The 17,871-nt window shown below is 35.2% G+C and overlaps 4 protein-coding genes across 5 annotated transcripts; all 4 read left to right on the top strand.

Annotated features, from left to right (window-relative positions):
* Positions 471–2,867, top strand: LOC107637583 (TVP38/TMEM64 family membrane protein slr0305). Of its 2 annotated transcripts, none has more exons than XM_016340994.2 (9): positions 471–714; positions 825–886; positions 975–1,029; positions 1,106–1,224; positions 1,332–1,418; positions 1,502–1,618; positions 1,873–1,965; positions 2,169–2,199; positions 2,515–2,867. In XM_016340994.2, the coding sequence occupies exons 2-9, from the start codon at positions 869–871 to the stop codon at positions 2,703–2,705; spliced, it is 711 nt and encodes a 236-aa protein (XP_016196480.1). In that variant the 5' UTR covers positions 471–714; positions 825–868; the 3' UTR covers positions 2,706–2,867. The 2 variants fall into 2 exon arrangements, with proteins under 2 accessions (XP_016196480.1, XP_016196472.1); XM_016340986.2 differs by having other exon boundaries at positions 473–714; positions 1,126–1,224.
* Positions 2,973–4,373, top strand: LOC107619882. Its single transcript, XM_016322123.2, has one exon. The coding sequence runs from the start codon at positions 3,617–3,619 to the stop codon at positions 4,097–4,099; it is 483 nt and encodes a 160-aa protein (XP_016177609.1). The 5' UTR covers positions 2,973–3,616; the 3' UTR covers positions 4,100–4,373.
* Positions 5,400–8,898, top strand: LOC107637572 (probable E3 ubiquitin-protein ligase LUL4). Its single transcript, XM_016340976.2, has 3 exons — positions 5,400–6,128; positions 7,009–7,522; positions 8,045–8,898. The coding sequence occupies exons 1-3, from the start codon at positions 5,578–5,580 to the stop codon at positions 8,156–8,158; spliced, it is 1,179 nt and encodes a 392-aa protein (XP_016196462.1). The 5' UTR covers positions 5,400–5,577; the 3' UTR covers positions 8,159–8,898.
* LOC107637561 (heavy metal-associated isoprenylated plant protein 32) lies at positions 15,450–17,818 on the top strand. Its single transcript, XM_016340968.2, has 3 exons — positions 15,450–15,845; positions 16,037–16,112; positions 16,252–17,818. Exons 1-3 carry the CDS (start codon positions 15,813–15,815, stop codon positions 17,634–17,636), a joined length of 1,494 nt encoding a protein of 497 aa, XP_016196454.1. The 5' UTR covers positions 15,450–15,812; the 3' UTR covers positions 17,637–17,818.

Below are 17,871 nucleotides of genomic sequence, written 5' to 3'. Positions count from 1 at the left end.
GTCAAACGCTATCTTAATTAAAGTTCTCGTTTTCAATATTGGATATTGGGGTGGGTGAAACAACTGTGGGCCTAAATTATAGGTTTCTGTCATTTTTGGACGAAAATCCGGACGTTATGCTGAAAACTTATAACGACCAAGACTACCCAAAAATGTCATGGACCTTGACAAAAACAAAACCGTTGATTAAAAACAATTTTGCATATGAATATAAATGTAAATTGAAAAAATAAATGTGTCTATAAATAATTAAGTCATATTAATTTATGGCGTAAATTGTACTATATTTGTGACACTAAAATTTACTTTATTTACTTGTATAAAGGTATCAAAATGCAAAAATGGGCCTAACTCGAGAGACACATTTTTCTCATAATAATTTGTAGTTTAGTTCTATAAATATAATAAGCAATCTTAATAATTAAGTATTAAAAAAAAAGTAGTATTTTGCAAAGCAGTAAGTTGCAAAACTGTGACACTTATGAACGTTTTAATTTCGATTTGAGATATTTGTATTTTGTTCCTTCCAAAAAGAAACATAGCATTGAATAAAGAATTTTTGTCTGAAGAGAAAAGAAAGTAACCAAGTATTTTATTTTGATTAAAGAGTTTTGGGAGATGAGATTCACGTGGGCCTACGCTCTTAGCATCACAGTTGTGGTTCTCATTGTTGCATCTGCTGTTGCTTCTTGTTTCACTTCTCCAGTTGAAAAGGTTCATCTTCCCGCTTCTTCTTCTGTTCTTTGGATTTAGCTATCATGAATAACTATCCAACAATTCTGGGTACAGCGAAAGTTTAAACCTTTTCATTCTTTGTTCTGCAGCTTTTGAAAGATTTCTTGATATGGGTTGATCGTGATCTTGGGCCATGGGGTCCACTTGCTCTGTAAGTCAAGTTTATGATTATCTTCGTTTCGTGAATGAATTTGAATTTATGCAGCTCATGATGTTTTCTTTGCTGATTCTCATCTCAGGGTAGCTGCTTACGTTCCCTTAACTATCTTGTCTGTTCCACCTTCTGTGCTAACTGTAAGAATCTTTTCTACCTTCACATTATAAACATTTTAAGAAATTGGAACAAGGAATGTCAAAAAAGATGCTTCAGTCACCATGCTTGATATTCAGGTTGGTGGTGGGTATCTCTTTGGGTTTACAATAGGCTTTCTTGCTGACTCTATTGGTGCAACAATTGGTGCTGCAATTGCGTTTCTTCTTGGTAGAACAGTAAGTTTTCAATTTTTTGCATTTAGTAGTATCTTGATTAGTTCAAGATTCAGTTGCTCTTTAATTTGTTTCTTTTATTCGTATATTTATCCTATCCACTTGTGCAGGTTGGGAATTCACTAGTTATCTCTAGGTTGAATGATTATCCCAAGTTTAGAGATGTGGCAATAGCAATTCAAAGATCTGGCTTTAAGGTTTGAGGACTGAAAGTTTTTAATATTATGAATTAACAGTGTTCTTAAGGTTTTTAATCATGCTTAGTGTATTCTGTATACAGATTGTGTTACTTCTTAGGCTTGTACCATGGCTACCATTTGGCATGCTAAATTACCTGCTCTCTGTGACTCCTGTTTCATTAGGGGAATACACACTAGCTTCCTGGTTAGGAATGATGGTAACTTCTTCACCCCTGATCCATACACATACTCTTGCAATGAAGTTTTGGATACTATATAGTCAAAACATAGCATTATGTTGTTTGCATACCTGCATTGGTAAATTTCATATATGAATAAGTTCATCTGCATTAGTTCTGACTTTGTTCTCAAATAAACTGAGGTTTAGGCATTCTTAGCTTCATATAGTAGATGGTATTCTGGTTAAGCAGTATATTAAAACATTTAATAATTTTAATTGTTATCATTGCAGCCATTAACTCTGGCACTTGTATATGTTGGAACAACCCTGAAGGATATATCTGATGTCACGCATGGTTGGGGTGCGTTATCAAAGACTCATTGGGTAAGACATGCTGTGCTTTAGCCTTCAAAGGATTGTTTTTTCTTGCTTCATATTTTTCTTACTGATGAATGTCTAAGTTTCCTTAGAAGCTGAAATCTTTCAACATTCTATACTGGATCAAATAGATGGCTATATACCTCATAGTCATACTATCAATTTCAATACTTATAACATACGCCTCTTTCTTTCTCTTTCGTTTGCAGGCTCTCATCATATTAAGCCTTGTAATATCTGGTAAGTTACATCGTTACCCAACTTAAATAAAGACTATGAAGGTTTATGTTTGAGTTGTTTTGAGTTTCCAACAGTGTTTTTTGGGACTCTGATAAGTTCTGTCAGGAATCAAGTTTTTCCATAAGCATTTCTTGTTTCATTTGCATGTTGTTGCCTGATGGTTATTACATGGTACAAATAGCAATGAAACATTTGATTAGAGGATCTGTAGTTAACTATATAGATCACAATGAATACATTTCTTGAGCTTGGAAAAGCAGTAGTTGATAAGAGGAAGAATAGTCTTATTAATACTCCTATTTGGGTTGTGTGCAGTGATTCTGATGATATGTGTTACCAGAGTAGCCAAGTCAGCTTTAGATAAAGCCTTAGCTGAATGTGAAGAGAATCAAGATATAGACATAGAAGGCACCAGTACTTTGCAACAGTTAGCCGCTGATTCATCTGCAGATCTTAATCAGCCTCTCATAATATCAGATCAGGCCAATGGCAATCAACAGAAGTAAAATCTGTGCATAAATTCTTTCAAAGTTTGTTATTTACTTTCTCCTTTTTCTTTTCACAATTTTTTGGTGTTGGCTAATTGTTCTACTTGTAAATTTCAACAATAGTAATGCAGGATGTTACATAAATGCTTAATAATATAATCAAGATGAGGATATTTCATACAATCTGATTCTTTCTGTTTGTACTTTTTCCCATGAGTTGTCAAGCAAATTCTTTCAACTGTATATTTCTCAAGACAATAAACAATAATAATGAAAAACTGTAGATAAATAATGTTCATCTTTGTAATGTTAAAATGACAGAATTTGAACTTACAAAAATTGAACCAGTAACCACATTATGGTTACGTTCCATCCAACACAATGGAATGAAGTGTAAAAAAAATAAATGAATAAAATCACACACAAAAAAGGAAAACATTTCTTATTCAGGGCAAGGTTATTTATATATTCATCTTAAATTGAACCAAAAGCAACCCATTATGATATATTGATAAAGATGAGACCTAATCATGAATCTTTGAATGCCTTTTTTCAATTTTATTGGTGACAACAGGGCCATAGCTAGCTCTCTTTTATTCCACAGAAACAAAGGGGAAAAAGGGCCACCCATAAGCAATTTTATAAAACTAACCGCTACAACATTACTTTTCTGCTTTCCAATTGCTGAATCTTGGGGTTTAAGGGACCCTACCAATTCCTTGATGGAAGGGCTAAACAATATTCTTGTCATTTTGAGACTTCTAAAGTGATACTCTCTACATTCTATTTTATGTCATTTTATGATCATACATCCTCACAACACTCACCAGGCCCTTTTGAGTGAGCCACAAGAAAGCCTATAACTGCTAGATTCACCAAAGAACTCAGCTTTATTACAAATAGTCAAATACCATAGTTCTTGGAAACTGATGACAAAGAACAAGAAGCAGGTCAGGTCCATCATGGACAAAGTGCAAGGATTTCGCCTTGCATCTTTCGGCGGCTGCTTTGACAGCTGTCGTGACCATACTCGAGGCTCTCGAACCGGGACAAGGATATGGAACTTTAGTGATAAGCCAGTGGAGCTGCAAATAAGGGTGGGATCAATACTAAAGAAGATTCACACATTGAAGCCAGGATCATCCAAGAGAATGAAGTGTAGAAGCATATATAAGGCATATATGCCTAGTGGTGGGAATGATGGCAGCTTGAAGAACTTGTTGTATCACTATGATGAAACTTGTCACCCTTATATTTGGATCCATGACACAGGCTGTGATTCCTTGAGGATGGGGAAACAACAGTATATTAGTCTTGAGGATCTCAGGGATTCTTCTGATATCAGAATCTTCAGGGATCATCAGAGAGGCTGCGTATCGGTTCGCAAAAGAACAAGGCCAGATTTGTGCTGATTCTGAATTTGAATCCGGGTTGTGTTCTGAAAGTTTGAGTTTGCAATTATTTGGAAGTGACATTTTCTGTTTCTTTGGCTTTTGATATTAATCCTATGTCTCTCTTCTTCTTTCTTCCTTTGATAAGTGGTGTTTTGTTGCATAATGAAAATTGTTCATAACACAATTAGATAGGCTGAGTGAGATGATGATGTAGCAGATAGCAGTAAATTGTTCATTTCTTTTGTTTTTCTTCTTCTCTGAAATATATGCTCCTAAGAGATTATGATAAATTGATAATCAACAAAAGCTCTTCATTCTTGAAATGCTACATAATAGTAAATTATTAATCAATAAAAATGTATCTAAGTGTCAAATTATAATATGGGAATGTCTATTACAATAACTATCAATTATGCTTTGTATTGTTGTAGAACCACTCTTTCAAAAAACTTAAGCTCATAATCTTCTCTTTAAGCATGATTTTTGTAGAGGACTTCTTTTCTCTTTTTATTTGTCTTATGCTATTTTTTCATTTTTAAAGTTTACTAAAGATCGAATTATAGATCTTTCGGATATAAAACTTTAATATTATGTCGTAATACTATTTATCCTAAAAACTTAAACTAATAAGAAAAAACAATATGAATGGTTATATCTTTAACATTCCTTCTTAAATAATAATTATTTTTTTTAGTTTGCTTAATTTTTTATATAAATATTCTTTTTCTTTTTTTATTTGTCTTATGCTATTTTTTTCGTATGCTATCCCTATAATTATATATTACTACTATTTAAGAGCATAAAATTATTTTGCTCTCACATTGCGAATCTAATAAAAAATTAAATCTCGTATAATAATGTACTTAGGCACATCGAGAAAATGGTGCAATAAAATTGAGTCAATGTGCCCATAACCCATGATGAATGGACTTAACTAGGAGTACTAATAAAAATATTGATCAATTAATTTATTAATTTACTTTATCTAAAATATTTTCATATATATTCATATAAAAAATTATTATTTTTAGAATTTAAACTCACGAATATTGTTTAAAACCATACCTATTGTATGGTTCCAACTTCCAACAATAGAAGTAGAAGTAGTTAATGGCCGGAAAACAAGTAAAATTAAAATAAAATAAAATGGAATAACACAATAATTGGATTATTGTGAATTTTGTAATAAATTTTTACATATTTCAAAAAATAAAGTATTAAATAGATTTTTAAATAATTTTGTAATAGGACGACTCTTCATTCTTCAAGACTTGCTGGCTAGTTTTCTATTTTGACCTATAAATGTAAGAGTCAAGAATTATTTTTGTATGAAAAATATAAAATATATAAATGGCTAAACTAAAATGGGAAAGGTAATGGAATATGGTTTACTGAAGAAAGAAAAATGTCAAAGCATTGAAATTGAAATTTGTAAGAATCATCGGATCCGGAGCTGAGATTCATCATCATCATCTTCTTCTTCTTCTTCTTCAAGAATGGGAATCTCTTGGAGCAACACCAACAGTAACAGTAACAGAAGAAGAAGAAACAATTACCCACCACCTTTTCCTCCTCCGTACTACTACTCTTCTGATGCTCATCCTCCGCAGCTTCCACCGCCGCCGCCGCCTTCTCAGCCCCCACCGCCGCAAGGCTATTACTTTCCCCCAACCAACCCTTCCACCACTCCCTACGTCGGTACCCATCCTCTGCCTCCTGCTCCTCCTCCTCAGACCCATTCCTTCTATTACTCAAATGGCTACGCCACCCCTACCGCCGCCGCCACCACCAACGCTCCTAACTATGCCAATCGCCTTCACTACCACCCTTACTATGCAAATCAGGGTGCTCCCGCCTGGGCCCCTGTTCGCCCCCCCGTTGCTGCTGCCGCCGCCGCAGCTCCACCGCCCTATGTCGACCATCAAACCACTAAGAAGATTAGGAACGACGTGAACTTGCATAAAGATACTTTGCGCCTTGAGATTGACGAGCTCAACCCTGATCACCACTTGGTTTCTTTCGTTTTTGATGCCCTCTTTGATGGCAGGTACAACCCTATCTTTTTCCCTATTCGATTCACTACTTCATTATTATGCCTTGCAATCTTCTTAGGCTTTCGTATATACTTGTTAAGATCTGTTGGCTATGAAACTAGTACTAAGAGCTTTTTATGTTTGTAACCTGAGGTATTGGACTGGAAGAGAGGGAAGGGGAGGGGAGGGTTTGAACTTTGAACTGTAATCATGAATTTAACTCACAAACACACCCTTAATGGCCCTTTGGGCAACAATTCCTATTGCAACAAATTTGAAGTCTATTAAAATAATCTGCCTACTTTTCATCCCTTTCTCTGAGATTTTCGCCTGTGGTTGAACTCTAAAGAGCACATTGAATCATGGTTGATTTAACTTATAGCTCATGCTGGAGAATTGAGGCAACTGGTTGGTGTTTATCTTATTGGTGCTGCATACATTACATAATTTGAGTTATAATTTTTTACTGTTTGTAAGCTTGCTTCTTGAGTTAAAATGCTTTTGCTTTGTTTTGTTAACATTGATCCAAGAAATCTTTGCATTTTTGCTGCTGTGGTCGAAAGTTAGTACATGAACAATTTGCTTATGTATGGACCATCATATATGTGAAGGACTAAATGACAACATTCACATTATGACTCTGTATTGCATATGCTTTGATTAAGAGCAATTTATTTGACAATATTGCATTCATTGGTTTTTCAAACAAATTTACATGCCGATGAACGCATTATTTGACAGTAAAATATATGGGCTATTAGAACTGCTATCAAATTGATTAATTACGTTGATATGATTGTACTTAGAATAGAATGTTAAATTCGAATGCATATCAATTTTGTATGATACTTTCATTTGTCTAACCTCAAACTTTCTTTCATTTATAATTGCCAGATTTACTATCTACTACTTAGCCAAAGAAGAAGAAAAGTGTAGGTTTATTCCACTATATCCCGATGCATTTGCGCCGATCTCATTCCCCTTTCAAAAAGGAGTTGGCCAGAAATTTTGTCAGCCTCCTGGAACGGGCATTGACCTTGGTTTCTTTGAGTTAGAGGATCTTGCAAAGCCCTCACCTGAAGAAGATCTGTTTCCCCTTGTAATATGTGCTGAAACAAGTATGAGAACTTCAGAAGATGAAACTTCTGATGATTCCACAATTGATGCATCTCCTCACATGCAAATAACTCAAGCTGTCTTAGTGAAAAGCAACAGTATTGGTCCTTTCGAGGTAAAAGTCATTAGGCAGATTCTCTGGATTGATGGAGTTCGTTATGAGTTGAGAGAGTTATATGGAATAGGAAGTGGCTCAACAGCTGCAGATTTTGATGATAATGATCCTGGGAAGGAGTGTGTAATATGCATGACCGAACCAAAGGACACTGCTGTCTTACCTTGCCGACATATGGTATGATTTCATGTCAAACCTACTTATACATATAGTGCTGATACTCAATTTCTTGGAAAAAGTACATCTTAAGCATTTGTATGGATATGATGTATGAGGGATGATGGTTCATGAACACAAACCTTACCATTGTTTGCATGTTGAAAAGAAAAAATCTCTTATGGAAAATCAAGATCATTCTTGATGTTTCAATATTTCTAGAAGACTAAATTGGTTGCTTGTGATCTTATAGGCTCGTAACCTCAATTTCATATATATCTTATTGCCATCTGATCATCTGTGTTGTTTAAAATTGTATAACACTGTTATATGCTAGCGGATATATATGGTATTGCAGAAGTTTATCTCTAATGCTTCTCTTTCTTCCCAGCAGCAGGGTATGTAGTAATTGTTTGGTAGAAATCCATACATACTGATACAATGGTTATTCCACATCACCATGTTTATTATTTTGTTTTAAATATTCATTTTGCTATATTATTCATTATTCCACATCATGTGACATATGTTGTATTTTACCAGTGTATGTGCAGCGAGTGTGCAAAAGCATTACGGCTTCAATCCAATAAGTGCCCAATATGCCGCCAACCTATTGAGGAGCTCATGGAAATCAAGATAAACAATGATGACAAATGACATCTTTCTCTTCAATCTGAAGTTGAATTGCATGGTATTTTTATCATAATATATATAGTATTATGAATTGCAGTCAGGTAATATATAGTTCTTTTTTTTCTTTTTTCTTATTTGTAAATTGCGGTCAATAATCTGTTCATAGTTCATATGTAATTCCATGAAAAGGAAGTTAGATAATATGTGATTTTCCCGTCATTGAGAATATTGTTCATGCCATGAGAATATTGTTCATGCCATCGTGTTTTCTTAGTTCTTTGATTTGTGAGTGATATTTGAGAGAGGATCGTTTGTATAGAAATCCTGGTTTGGTCACTGAAATGCCTAGAATCTGAATGAAGGTGAAGCTTCTTATTCCTAACCTATGTTTGAAAGGCTTGTTGTAAGCTTATATATGGTGTTGAATTTTCTTTCTTCCTTCATACATATCATATTTGGTAGGCATAAAAATATAGAACTTGTGATCTCAAAGATGTTTGCTGAAGCAGTTGGTTTATTATCTCGTGAGTGTAAAGAAAAAGAAGATATTCTATGTTTTGGAGGTTCTTTATCTTCTTTTCACCAAGAAAGAGGCTTCGGTAAGATTGATATACAAGGCACCCTTTACGTAAGTGTCAAATCAGAACCTTCAAAGCATGAAGAGGTGGTTTTCAGACATCAACTTTTGAACAAATGAACATGTAGTAATGTAAAGTAAAACCCACCAAACTTCTTTCTTTTTTGCCCTCTTGTTTTATTTCTTTGGAACTGTTTTCCTGTGAACTATTCCATTTTGCTATTGCAGGGGGAGACTTGGAGTTCCAATCATTTACTCTCCTAAATTGTTCAAACATGAACAGTGTCTTTGACCCTTAATCATACTTAATATCTAAGCGATGGAGATTTTCTGTTTTCAAACTCTATGTTTCTTGTTTCACCAGTCATAACTTTAGATTTATATATTTTTTTTTTTCAAATGGCAAATCATGAGTAATAGGGCTTTGAATGAGACATACAGGATCAACCCAAAAAAGAGCCATATGAAATGGACTTATTTTCATCTTTATTCTGCATTCTCACCTTCATCAATTTGGTCATTCAAACTGTTACATCAGCAAACGAGTAGGTCAGGAATACTATGAGAACAAAGTTGACCAAAGATATTAACAATAGTAAGAATAATAGTAATGGTTAAATCTCTGCACATCAACATTCCCATGCATGTACTCCTTTTATTTAGTTCTTTATTTTTTCCATATTCTTTTATAGAACAATTTTTTTGAGAGATTTGCCTCAATGCTAATCCATAAGAGGCTTTGCTGCTAGTACAAGCCGTTAGGTCCCATCTTAAAGGCAATGGAGGTACCAAGTACCAACACTTTTGAATATATACACGAGTTCTTGAATGAGTTGAATCTCTTGACCCTTTTTCTTTTGGTTGAACCAAAGTGAAAAAAAGTGAAAACCAATAAACAGGGTAAGGTACAATCCCAACTAAGGTTCTTCATAATCTGAAGACACCGACTCAACATAGTTTGGTATCTTTTGCTACCTTTTCCGAAGAAAGTTAACCGAGTTGGAGTCCAAGTCCAACACCCTCCTCACAAACACAAACAAAAGGCCTGAATATACAGACAAAAGAAAAGGAAGCATCTTCATATTCATTTGTCCTTGAATTGCAGGCTAGCTAGCTACCCTTTACCAGTTACCACCTCCTTTCTTTCTTTTATATTTGTATTTCACTGTTTGGAAAAATGGCAATAATTAAAGTATGTAGTGCATCATGATGTGTTGTATCTAAGTTTCTAACTTACAAGTTAGTAGAACAAAGGGTTGAACATGAATAGTACAAGAATCAAAACTTTCCCTTGTGGTCAAAACTTCTCAATGCCTACACTCCATTATTAATTTCCCATACCATACTAAAATCTAAACCTATAGAAAAAAAGGGGGGCCATGTGTGAGATACAACTAGAAGTGTACTCTTGTATAGTTCTAGGTGAGCCTCATAAATACCCTTCCCCAATTTCCATTCTCTCAATTTTTCATCAATCACTGTCCATAGACCATGTGGTTGCTCATGTGAAGCCCTCCACAAAAATAGTAATTTCTTTGCATGGCTGCCCAAGTCATTCTCTAATGGAAACCCTTTGGTGACAGATTCTGTAAAAATCATATCCCATATATAGACGGGCCTAGCAGTAAACTCACTTGCAAAATTACCCATCATTCCCTTCAACCTTCAATTATACATCATCCATCATCCATAATATCATAACTCCCCGTCACAATCATGTGTACCAAAGTTCCGTATTTTCTTTGAGGGTGAATTGGGTTTTGGTAATGTTTGTGGCCAGAAAAATAAGTCCCATCAAACACAAAAGTAGTTGCATTATTATTATTATTATTATTGTATCCATTTTGCTAATTACTGTCTTTATGTCACTGATTAATGAAATAAAAACCAAAAATTTCAATTGCTCCTATAATAATCTAAACAAAATTTTAGGGTATTGATCTGTAAAGTGGAGCTCGCTTGCTTGGAAAGGTCGCCTACTTTGTGCCTCTATAGTATTCGAGGAATTAGTCATTGGGTTTCTGGTCTGATGGATACCCTGGTGCAAACAAAAAAAAAATATATTAATTCTAAAGTCTCTTTATTTAGACTAAAGTCCAAGAAATACCAATTAGCAATGGTTCCTTTTTTTTAAGAAATTAAAATAATTAGTAGTCCTTTGGTGGGTAAAGTGCCATGTTCAAAGAGATAAAGAGAAGTAAACAAAAAAGGACAAAACCACAAGTTCTTGATCACAATTTAGTCTTTTAAGAATGGAAACATGAAGTTGAATTGAAAGAAAAATATCAACGGAACAAATTGAAGAAAAAAACAAGAGACCTTGAACGTGAACGTGATATATGCAGAGTGTGGTAGCTGCTAGCTAGTTTTTCGGTTGCTTTCTCCCACCTAATTGCTGTTAAAGTAGGGCAAGCATGATTTAATCACCCTTTGCTTTATTATTTGTTACATTACCTTCAATTACATATGCAATGTCCTATAAGTCTTTGTTACTTTTTGAGAGCCCAAAAAACGTGACCACAGCAGCAGCAACTCAAATTTCATTTCACACAAGTTAGGCACCAACACAAAGAAAAAAGTGTCATAATTTCTGGTAGTCCCATATGCAGCGGTTTTTACTTTATCTGCCACAAAAATAATTATAATCAAACTCAAAGCATCGATAATGCGTAGTTAAATCAAACTTTCTCCTTCTGGAATAGCATTCACAACTGTCTTCTTTTAGGCTTATTAGGCCATCCTTTGTAGATCATAGAACAAAGTTGGCAAATTTGTTCTTACTCGGAAGATTTGTGTCAGTTCTTCATTATTATTATTATTAGGCACTCCATCAACGAGCGACAATCCATGTTTAAGTATTTAGTGTGTGTTTTAATCATCAAAAACAAGGCGCAAAGCACCTGCCAGTGCCATATATATAGACTATAGTTGAATATTAAAAATTTTAAGAATATATACAAATATTTAGTGGTTCATAAATTATTTTTTGCCGTGATAAATATGAACAAACTAAATAGTCTGACTCTTAAGCTATGAGACCTACGCGCTAGCCAAAAATTCATGGGTTATTTTTGGAGGATGGGTCTTGGACCACGGAGACTACGACTCTAGAACTGGCGGCAAATTCTTTCTTTCAAAAGCTCTTTTCTACAAGGGAGGATATTGACCTGGACGCCATGGGGCCTTTTCCTTGCCCGTCTCTTAGTACTGAGGCTTGTCAAAAGTTAGTGGAACCGGTGACGTCTGAAGAGGTTAAAAGAGCTGTGATGACCCTCCAACGAATCATCCGCTCGGATTTAGAATAGTTTTTGCTTTGTTTCTTTCCTTGTTTAGTCACCAAAAAAAAACTAAATAGTCTGACTAAAAATTTTAGTGGAGGCAGCTATATTTTTATGAGAAATTAATTTTTCATAGCCATTTTCCCCTTTTTTTAATTTTTAAAACCTTATAGGATAGATTAGAAAAAAAATAATAAAGACCTAATATTGTCTTTGTGTATTTTCAATAGAGAACGCAGTTCTTTCATTATTATCACCATCAATTCATAATGAAAAACGCTTAACTATCATGTTAAAGTGATAAGTTAGTCGTTATTTAAATTCATCAAGGATCAATTTATCTCTCTTAACCGTCATATTTTAATTCATACCCAAACAACTACTCATTTCCCATATATGTTACTGTAAATACCTTCACAATTTGCCCTTCAAACTTCAAACACGCAAGTAGTGGTCATCATGGCTTAGTTCATCTTTCAAGCAAATGATATTGAAATTCTTTTAGAAATTACTCACTGTTTCTTTCTACTTGGTTATATTGTTGTCGTCATCAAGTTAATTTTTTATAAAAAAAAAATAAAAATAAAAAATTAGTAGCTTCCATCTCTTACATTGAAGTTTCCCTAATTAGTTTTCTCAAGAAATGAAAATTTCCAACAACAAACCTTGAACTATATAGTTAAGAAACAATCTCTCTTAAATAACAACCAACTCATTTTGACAATAACAATGATAAAAGAGTCGTGTTGTCTCACAAAAAACAGAATAAAGAATCAAAGTGACCTATTTATTTTTTAAGAGATTACATTTTCTTTCTTAAAAATGGACAAAAATCAAAATTAAATCTATTGAAAAAAATTACTTTATACTTGTTACGATGAGTAACCGGAGATTAGTGGGTTGGACCCGTGGGGTTGGCCCAATCGCCTAATGGAGAAAGCCTTCGAGCAAGTTCGCGCCTAAGAGCCTCCGTTCGACTTGTGCGTGGGAGAGAATGGGGGGTGGTACTGTAAAGACACTCTGATGCTTAAGTTAGCAGGGGTCTCAGCAAGTTTAGAGAGTATTGAAACTTAGAGATACTTAAAGGATGTCAGTATATTTATAGTGGTGAACCAATAACCACCGTTGGAGTAGTTCCACCTTTTAATGAGGATAACCGTCCCTTTATCTTAGGGAAGTTGAGATATGACTCATAGAAGTGGGTTGAAAGATTTTAGGGACAGTTGCTTATTTAAATAAGTGTTATTTGCCAGCTATCAGTTGATCCCGACTTCTTTCGAGTCGTCGTTAGAGCCGACTTCTTGAGGGAAGGTCGGTGTAGAGTAAGGGCCAATCTCTCGAATTGAACCTCTCATTTGAACCTGAACCTTAGTGTTAGCCAGAGTATGAACAATACTTAAAATTATTTTTCTTTCTCTCAAAAATCTCATTGAATTTGCCGTGTATTATCCACAAACTTATTCTACAACTTAATAAATATTAGCATTAAATCAACTTGTCACAGAAATTTTGATATAATTTCATGATGACTTTCTCTATCAAAAACTTAAAGTTACATAAATAATTTCATATGGTGACAAAATTCCTTTTTTTTTTTTGTTAAGATAAATTTATAAATTATATAAACTTGAATTGATATCAAATTCATAAATTTTTTTTGTGAAATGCTAATTTGATAACTAAAAATGAGGGAACAATTAAAATTTACAGCGTACATCTTCACAACCCCACATGTTTTTTTTTCTCTCATCATTTTATTTTTGTAGTTGGTGTTTTAATTGTTTAGTTGTAGATTAATATTTTTTTATTATTATTTTTTAGAAAACCAGAAAGACGGACAAATTAGAGTTTAGGATGTAGACAAAAGAGCAGATAAATGGATGTTATTCCAAATTGTATACTGTTTGATAATGGTGTAGTGCATTAGTAAATGTGGAACTACCATGCCTCGAGTATTTAATGTTGCTTCAAAGTATATTGAGTGCTGCTGTCTACGTAATGTTGTTGATAATGATATTAATCATCAGCAGTACAAACGCTCACGAATGATATATTTGGTATTTCAGAAGTGTCAAATCGTAATAAGCACCAATATGAATCTGTATTCTTCTATAGCACACGTCGGTTTAAGGAAACTATAAATCATAGTTAGCAAAAATTAATTTGAATCATACTCAACTAAAATAAAACACGTTCGCTATATTGTAGTATTTTTTTACTATGAGGTTTTCATGTAATTATGTACACAGTTACACACATAACATCAATATGTATGACAAAAGTATAACATATTTAGGAATTTTCCTTTATGGTTGGTATGTGGACATTTATTACACTAGGTTTTATTGTGTTCATGTTTTAACAGATGGATTATATGTTTTAAAATGAATGTCTCAATTGCAATGATACATAGTTATTTGAGAAATTATAAATTCTATGAAATCATGGCATCTCAGTTTCTCAATTACAATTTAATAATTTATACACCAAATTGCAAAGAAGAATACACATCAAAACAAACTAAATATTTTTGTTATTTTTAATTTCAATAAAATTTTATCCTTTCTGTCTGAAACAAATAAACTATTTAAAAAAGGGCGATTGCGGCATGTATTTGCTCCTACCGTGGATAATACATTTCTCTATTTTGCTAAAAATAGGCAGATTTTATTTCAACGGAGAAATTTGTGAAATCTGATCGAGAGATTTGTGAGAGAACAGAAATTGGGCTGAGGAATTTTTGTTAAAAAAAATAAAAAAATTTGAAGTATAGAAATCGTATCTTCCGATTTATGTATCTTCTACACTTTTAAAAAATGCCAAAAATTACAATGTTAAGTTATATTACCACTTTTACTTTTATATACAAAAAAAAAAAGAGAAAAAAATAGGAGATCATTTGTTAGGTAGATTAAATAATAGGAGTGAGCAACAGTAAAGAATTATTATATCCGATTGGAATGAATAAAAACGTGCACTTGCATTTCCAAATGACAGTTTTATTTTTATTACTGATTACTTGGGGGACCATATTTTTGACATCATCCCGTTTGGAGAAAGAAATGGTAGGGTAGGAGCAGCAAGAGAAATTTGGAGGCTGATTCAGCTTCATTTCTCGATATGCTGCCTACTATGCTATGCTCAACTCACTAATCACTAGTGAGGTGCTTAAAGATGTACCAAAAACCAGTCCTATAAATGGCCTTATTACAAGTCAGCCATTGCCTAATAAACTAGCGTTATTAAATTGTACCAACCCAATTTGGGCTTAAATAACAATAATATTCTGACACAGTTATTATTCATTTGTTTAGTTAGTACTACTCATTATTAAGAGAGAATTAAACAAGTTAATTAGTGGTGTGAGAAAATAAAAGGAAATCTCAAAATAATAATAATAATAATAATAATAAAAAACTGTCCTTCTCCTCCCTCAGTAGATGTATGCTGTGAAAAATACCAATAAATAAAGCCACTAAACATAGAGCTAAAGCTTTGAACCACCATTCTCTCCCTTTCTCCCAATGACTCTCCACCGTCTTTGAACTCTGTTTCTCTCTCTCTCTCTCTCTCTCTCTCTCCAAAGTCTTAACCTTTCCGTTTCGCCACACTGTCTCTGCTCAGAGACCTCACACCCATTTTCATTCCCCCCCTCCCTTCTTTCTCTTTTCTCTTGTTTGGTCTCTATTGCAATCATATCAAGGAAGAAACTCTCTTGTTTGTTCACTCTGTTTTTTGTCATTTCCTCAGATCTATTACCACCTTTTCCATCTTCTATTCTCCCTTCATTGTTACAAGTTGGAACCTTTTGGCGGTGTAAAGAATGAGTAGTAAAGAAGAATTTTTGAAGATACAGGTACTTGTTCATGTTCAAAGCCTCTGTCTTTGTTGTTACAAAAAGATAATTTCAACGGTTAATTTAGAAGCATTTATGCACTTGTTAATTGGTGTGATTTATTTGCCCTGTAGTTTGTACATTTCTGATAAAGTACAAGTTTTTCCTTTTCTTAAGTTGTTGTATGCTGTTGGGATTGCTTGTGCATGCAGAAATGTGTTCTTAAAGTGAACATACACTGTGATGGGTGCAAGCAGAAAGTCAAGAAAATCCTGCAGAAAATTGATGGTATTGCTCTTCTCTTATGCTACTTACACATTGATTCATATAAAAGAAAAGAAAAAGTTGTGGTTTTTCATTTATTATAGCTGAGAAGAGGAAAAAAGAAAAATCTGATGAATCTGAGAGGTTGAATGATATTTATCAGGGGTGTTCACGACTGAGATAGATGCAGAGCAGGGGAAGGTGACGGTTTCAGGGAATGTGGACCCCAACGTTCTCATCAAGAAGCTTTCAAAATCAGGCAAATATGCCGAGCTCTGTGCTGCACCCAAGCCTAACAACCACCAAAACCAGAACAGCCATCTCCCCAACCACTTCAACAAAATGCAAATCGACGTCAAAGGTGGCGGTGGCGGTGGCGGTGGCGGAGGAGGAAGCAACAAGGGTCAGCAGAACCAAAAGGGTGGAGGAAACAACCAGCATCCACCCAAGGGGGGTGGTGGTGGTGGTGGTCAGCAAGGAGCAAATCCCCATCAACAGCAGCAACAGCAGCAACAACAGCTACAGCAGCAGATTCAGAGACAACAGCAGCTGCAGCAGCAGCTTCAGCAACTTCAGCAGATGAAAGGATTCCAAGATCTGAAGCTTCCTCAATTCAAGGACATGAAGCCTCCCCCTCATCAGAACCCAAACGCTGCTAAGGCTGCTAAGTTCGTCATGCCTGAAGACGAGGAGGATTTCACGGATGACGAATTAGACGATGAGTTTGATGAGGATGATGAGGACTATGACGACGACGAATTTGACGATGACATGGACGCGCTTCCTCCTCCCAACAAGATGAAGCAACCCCCAGGCCCCATCATGATGAATAATGGGAGTCATCCACAGTTCATGAATGCTCCCAAGGGGGGCGGCGCCGCCGCTGCTGGTGGTGGTGGCCCGGTGGCTGTTCAAGTTCAAGGCAATAATAATGGAGCAAAGAAGGGAGGAGGAGGGAACAATCATCAGAATCAAGGCGGTAAACAAAACAATGGAGGTGGTGCAGCCATGGCGGAGGGTAAAATGGGAAATAACGGCGAGGGGAGTAAGAATGGTAACAATGGGAACGGGGGTAAAAAGGGAAATCCAATGGGAGGAGGGGGAGGTGGTGTTCAAGGAATGAATTTCCAAGGCGGTCGGCCTCCAATGGGCATGGGCATGGGCATGGGCACGGGCACGGGCACGGGCACGGGCATGGGTATGGGTATGGGTGGGCCCCCCAACATGGGAGCCGTTCAAGGCCTCCCTGCTGGACCCTCAGGCTCAGGGCCAGGTATCCCAGATATGATGGCGGGAAACCCTTATCAACAGCAACAATATATGGCAGCTATGATGAACGCACAACAACAACAACAACAACAACAACAAAGGGCAATGGCAATTCCAGTGGGAGGGAATGAGAGATTCCAACCAATGATGTACGCAAGGCCTCCCCCTGCAGTCAATTACATGTACCCTCCTCCTCCTCCTCCTTACACATACCCTCCTCCCGACCCTTACACCCATTTTTTCAGCGATGAGAATACTTCTAGTTGCTCTCTTATGTGACCTCCCCTCCTCCCCTTTTACTAATATTATTATACAACAATGCCAATTTTACTTTCTTTACTTTATTTATACTACTACATTCAAGTTAAGTTACTGGGATGCTAAATGCTCTCCTATATATGTCTTGTCTATATGTGTTTATATCTTGCAAACGGCAATAAAATTTTCATAATTCTCACAAATCATAGTCTGTCATGCGCAAACACAAACACTAGTATTAAGACTAGCTTGGATG

Source organism: Arachis ipaensis, chromosome B01 (genome assembly GCF_000816755.2).
Source record: "Arachis ipaensis cultivar K30076 chromosome B01, Araip1.1, whole genome shotgun sequence".
Lineage (NCBI taxonomy): Eukaryota > Viridiplantae > Streptophyta > Magnoliopsida > Fabales > Fabaceae > Arachis > Arachis ipaensis.
This window is presented reverse-complemented; position numbering and strand designations above follow the sequence as displayed.

Bases quoted from the DNA above. Each gene is read 5' to 3' on its own strand.
- LOC107637583 (XM_016340986.2), top strand. From the start codon at position 619: ATGAGATTCACGTGGGCCTACGCTCTTAGCATCACAGTTGTGGTTCTC. The intron at 887-974 runs GTAAGTCAAGTT...TTCTCATCTCAG, and splicing joins CCATGGGGTCCACTTGCTCT to GGTAGCTGCTTACGTTCCCT. The intron at 1,030-1,125 runs GTAAGAATCTTT...CTTGATATTCAG, and splicing joins TTCCACCTTCTGTGCTAACT to GTTGGTGGTGGGTATCTCTT.
- LOC107637572 (XM_016340976.2), top strand. From the start codon at position 5,578: ATGGGAATCTCTTGGAGCAACACCAACAGTAACAGTAACAGAAGAAGA. The intron at 6,129-7,008 runs GTACAACCCTAT...TATAATTGCCAG, and splicing joins GATGCCCTCTTTGATGGCAG to ATTTACTATCTACTACTTAG. The intron at 7,523-8,044 runs GTATGATTTCAT...GTATTTTACCAG, and splicing joins TCTTACCTTGCCGACATATG to TGTATGTGCAGCGAGTGTGC.
- LOC107637561 (XM_016340968.2), top strand. From the start codon at position 15,813: ATGAGTAGTAAAGAAGAATTTTTGAAGATACAG. The intron at 15,846-16,036 runs GTACTTGTTCAT...TTGTGCATGCAG, and splicing joins AAGAATTTTTGAAGATACAG to AAATGTGTTCTTAAAGTGAA. The intron at 16,113-16,251 runs GTATTGCTCTTC...GATATTTATCAG, and splicing joins AATCCTGCAGAAAATTGATG to GGGTGTTCACGACTGAGATA.
- LOC107619882 (XM_016322123.2), top strand. From the start codon at position 3,617: ATGACAAAGAACAAGAAGCAGGTCAGGTCCATCATGGACAAAGTGCAA.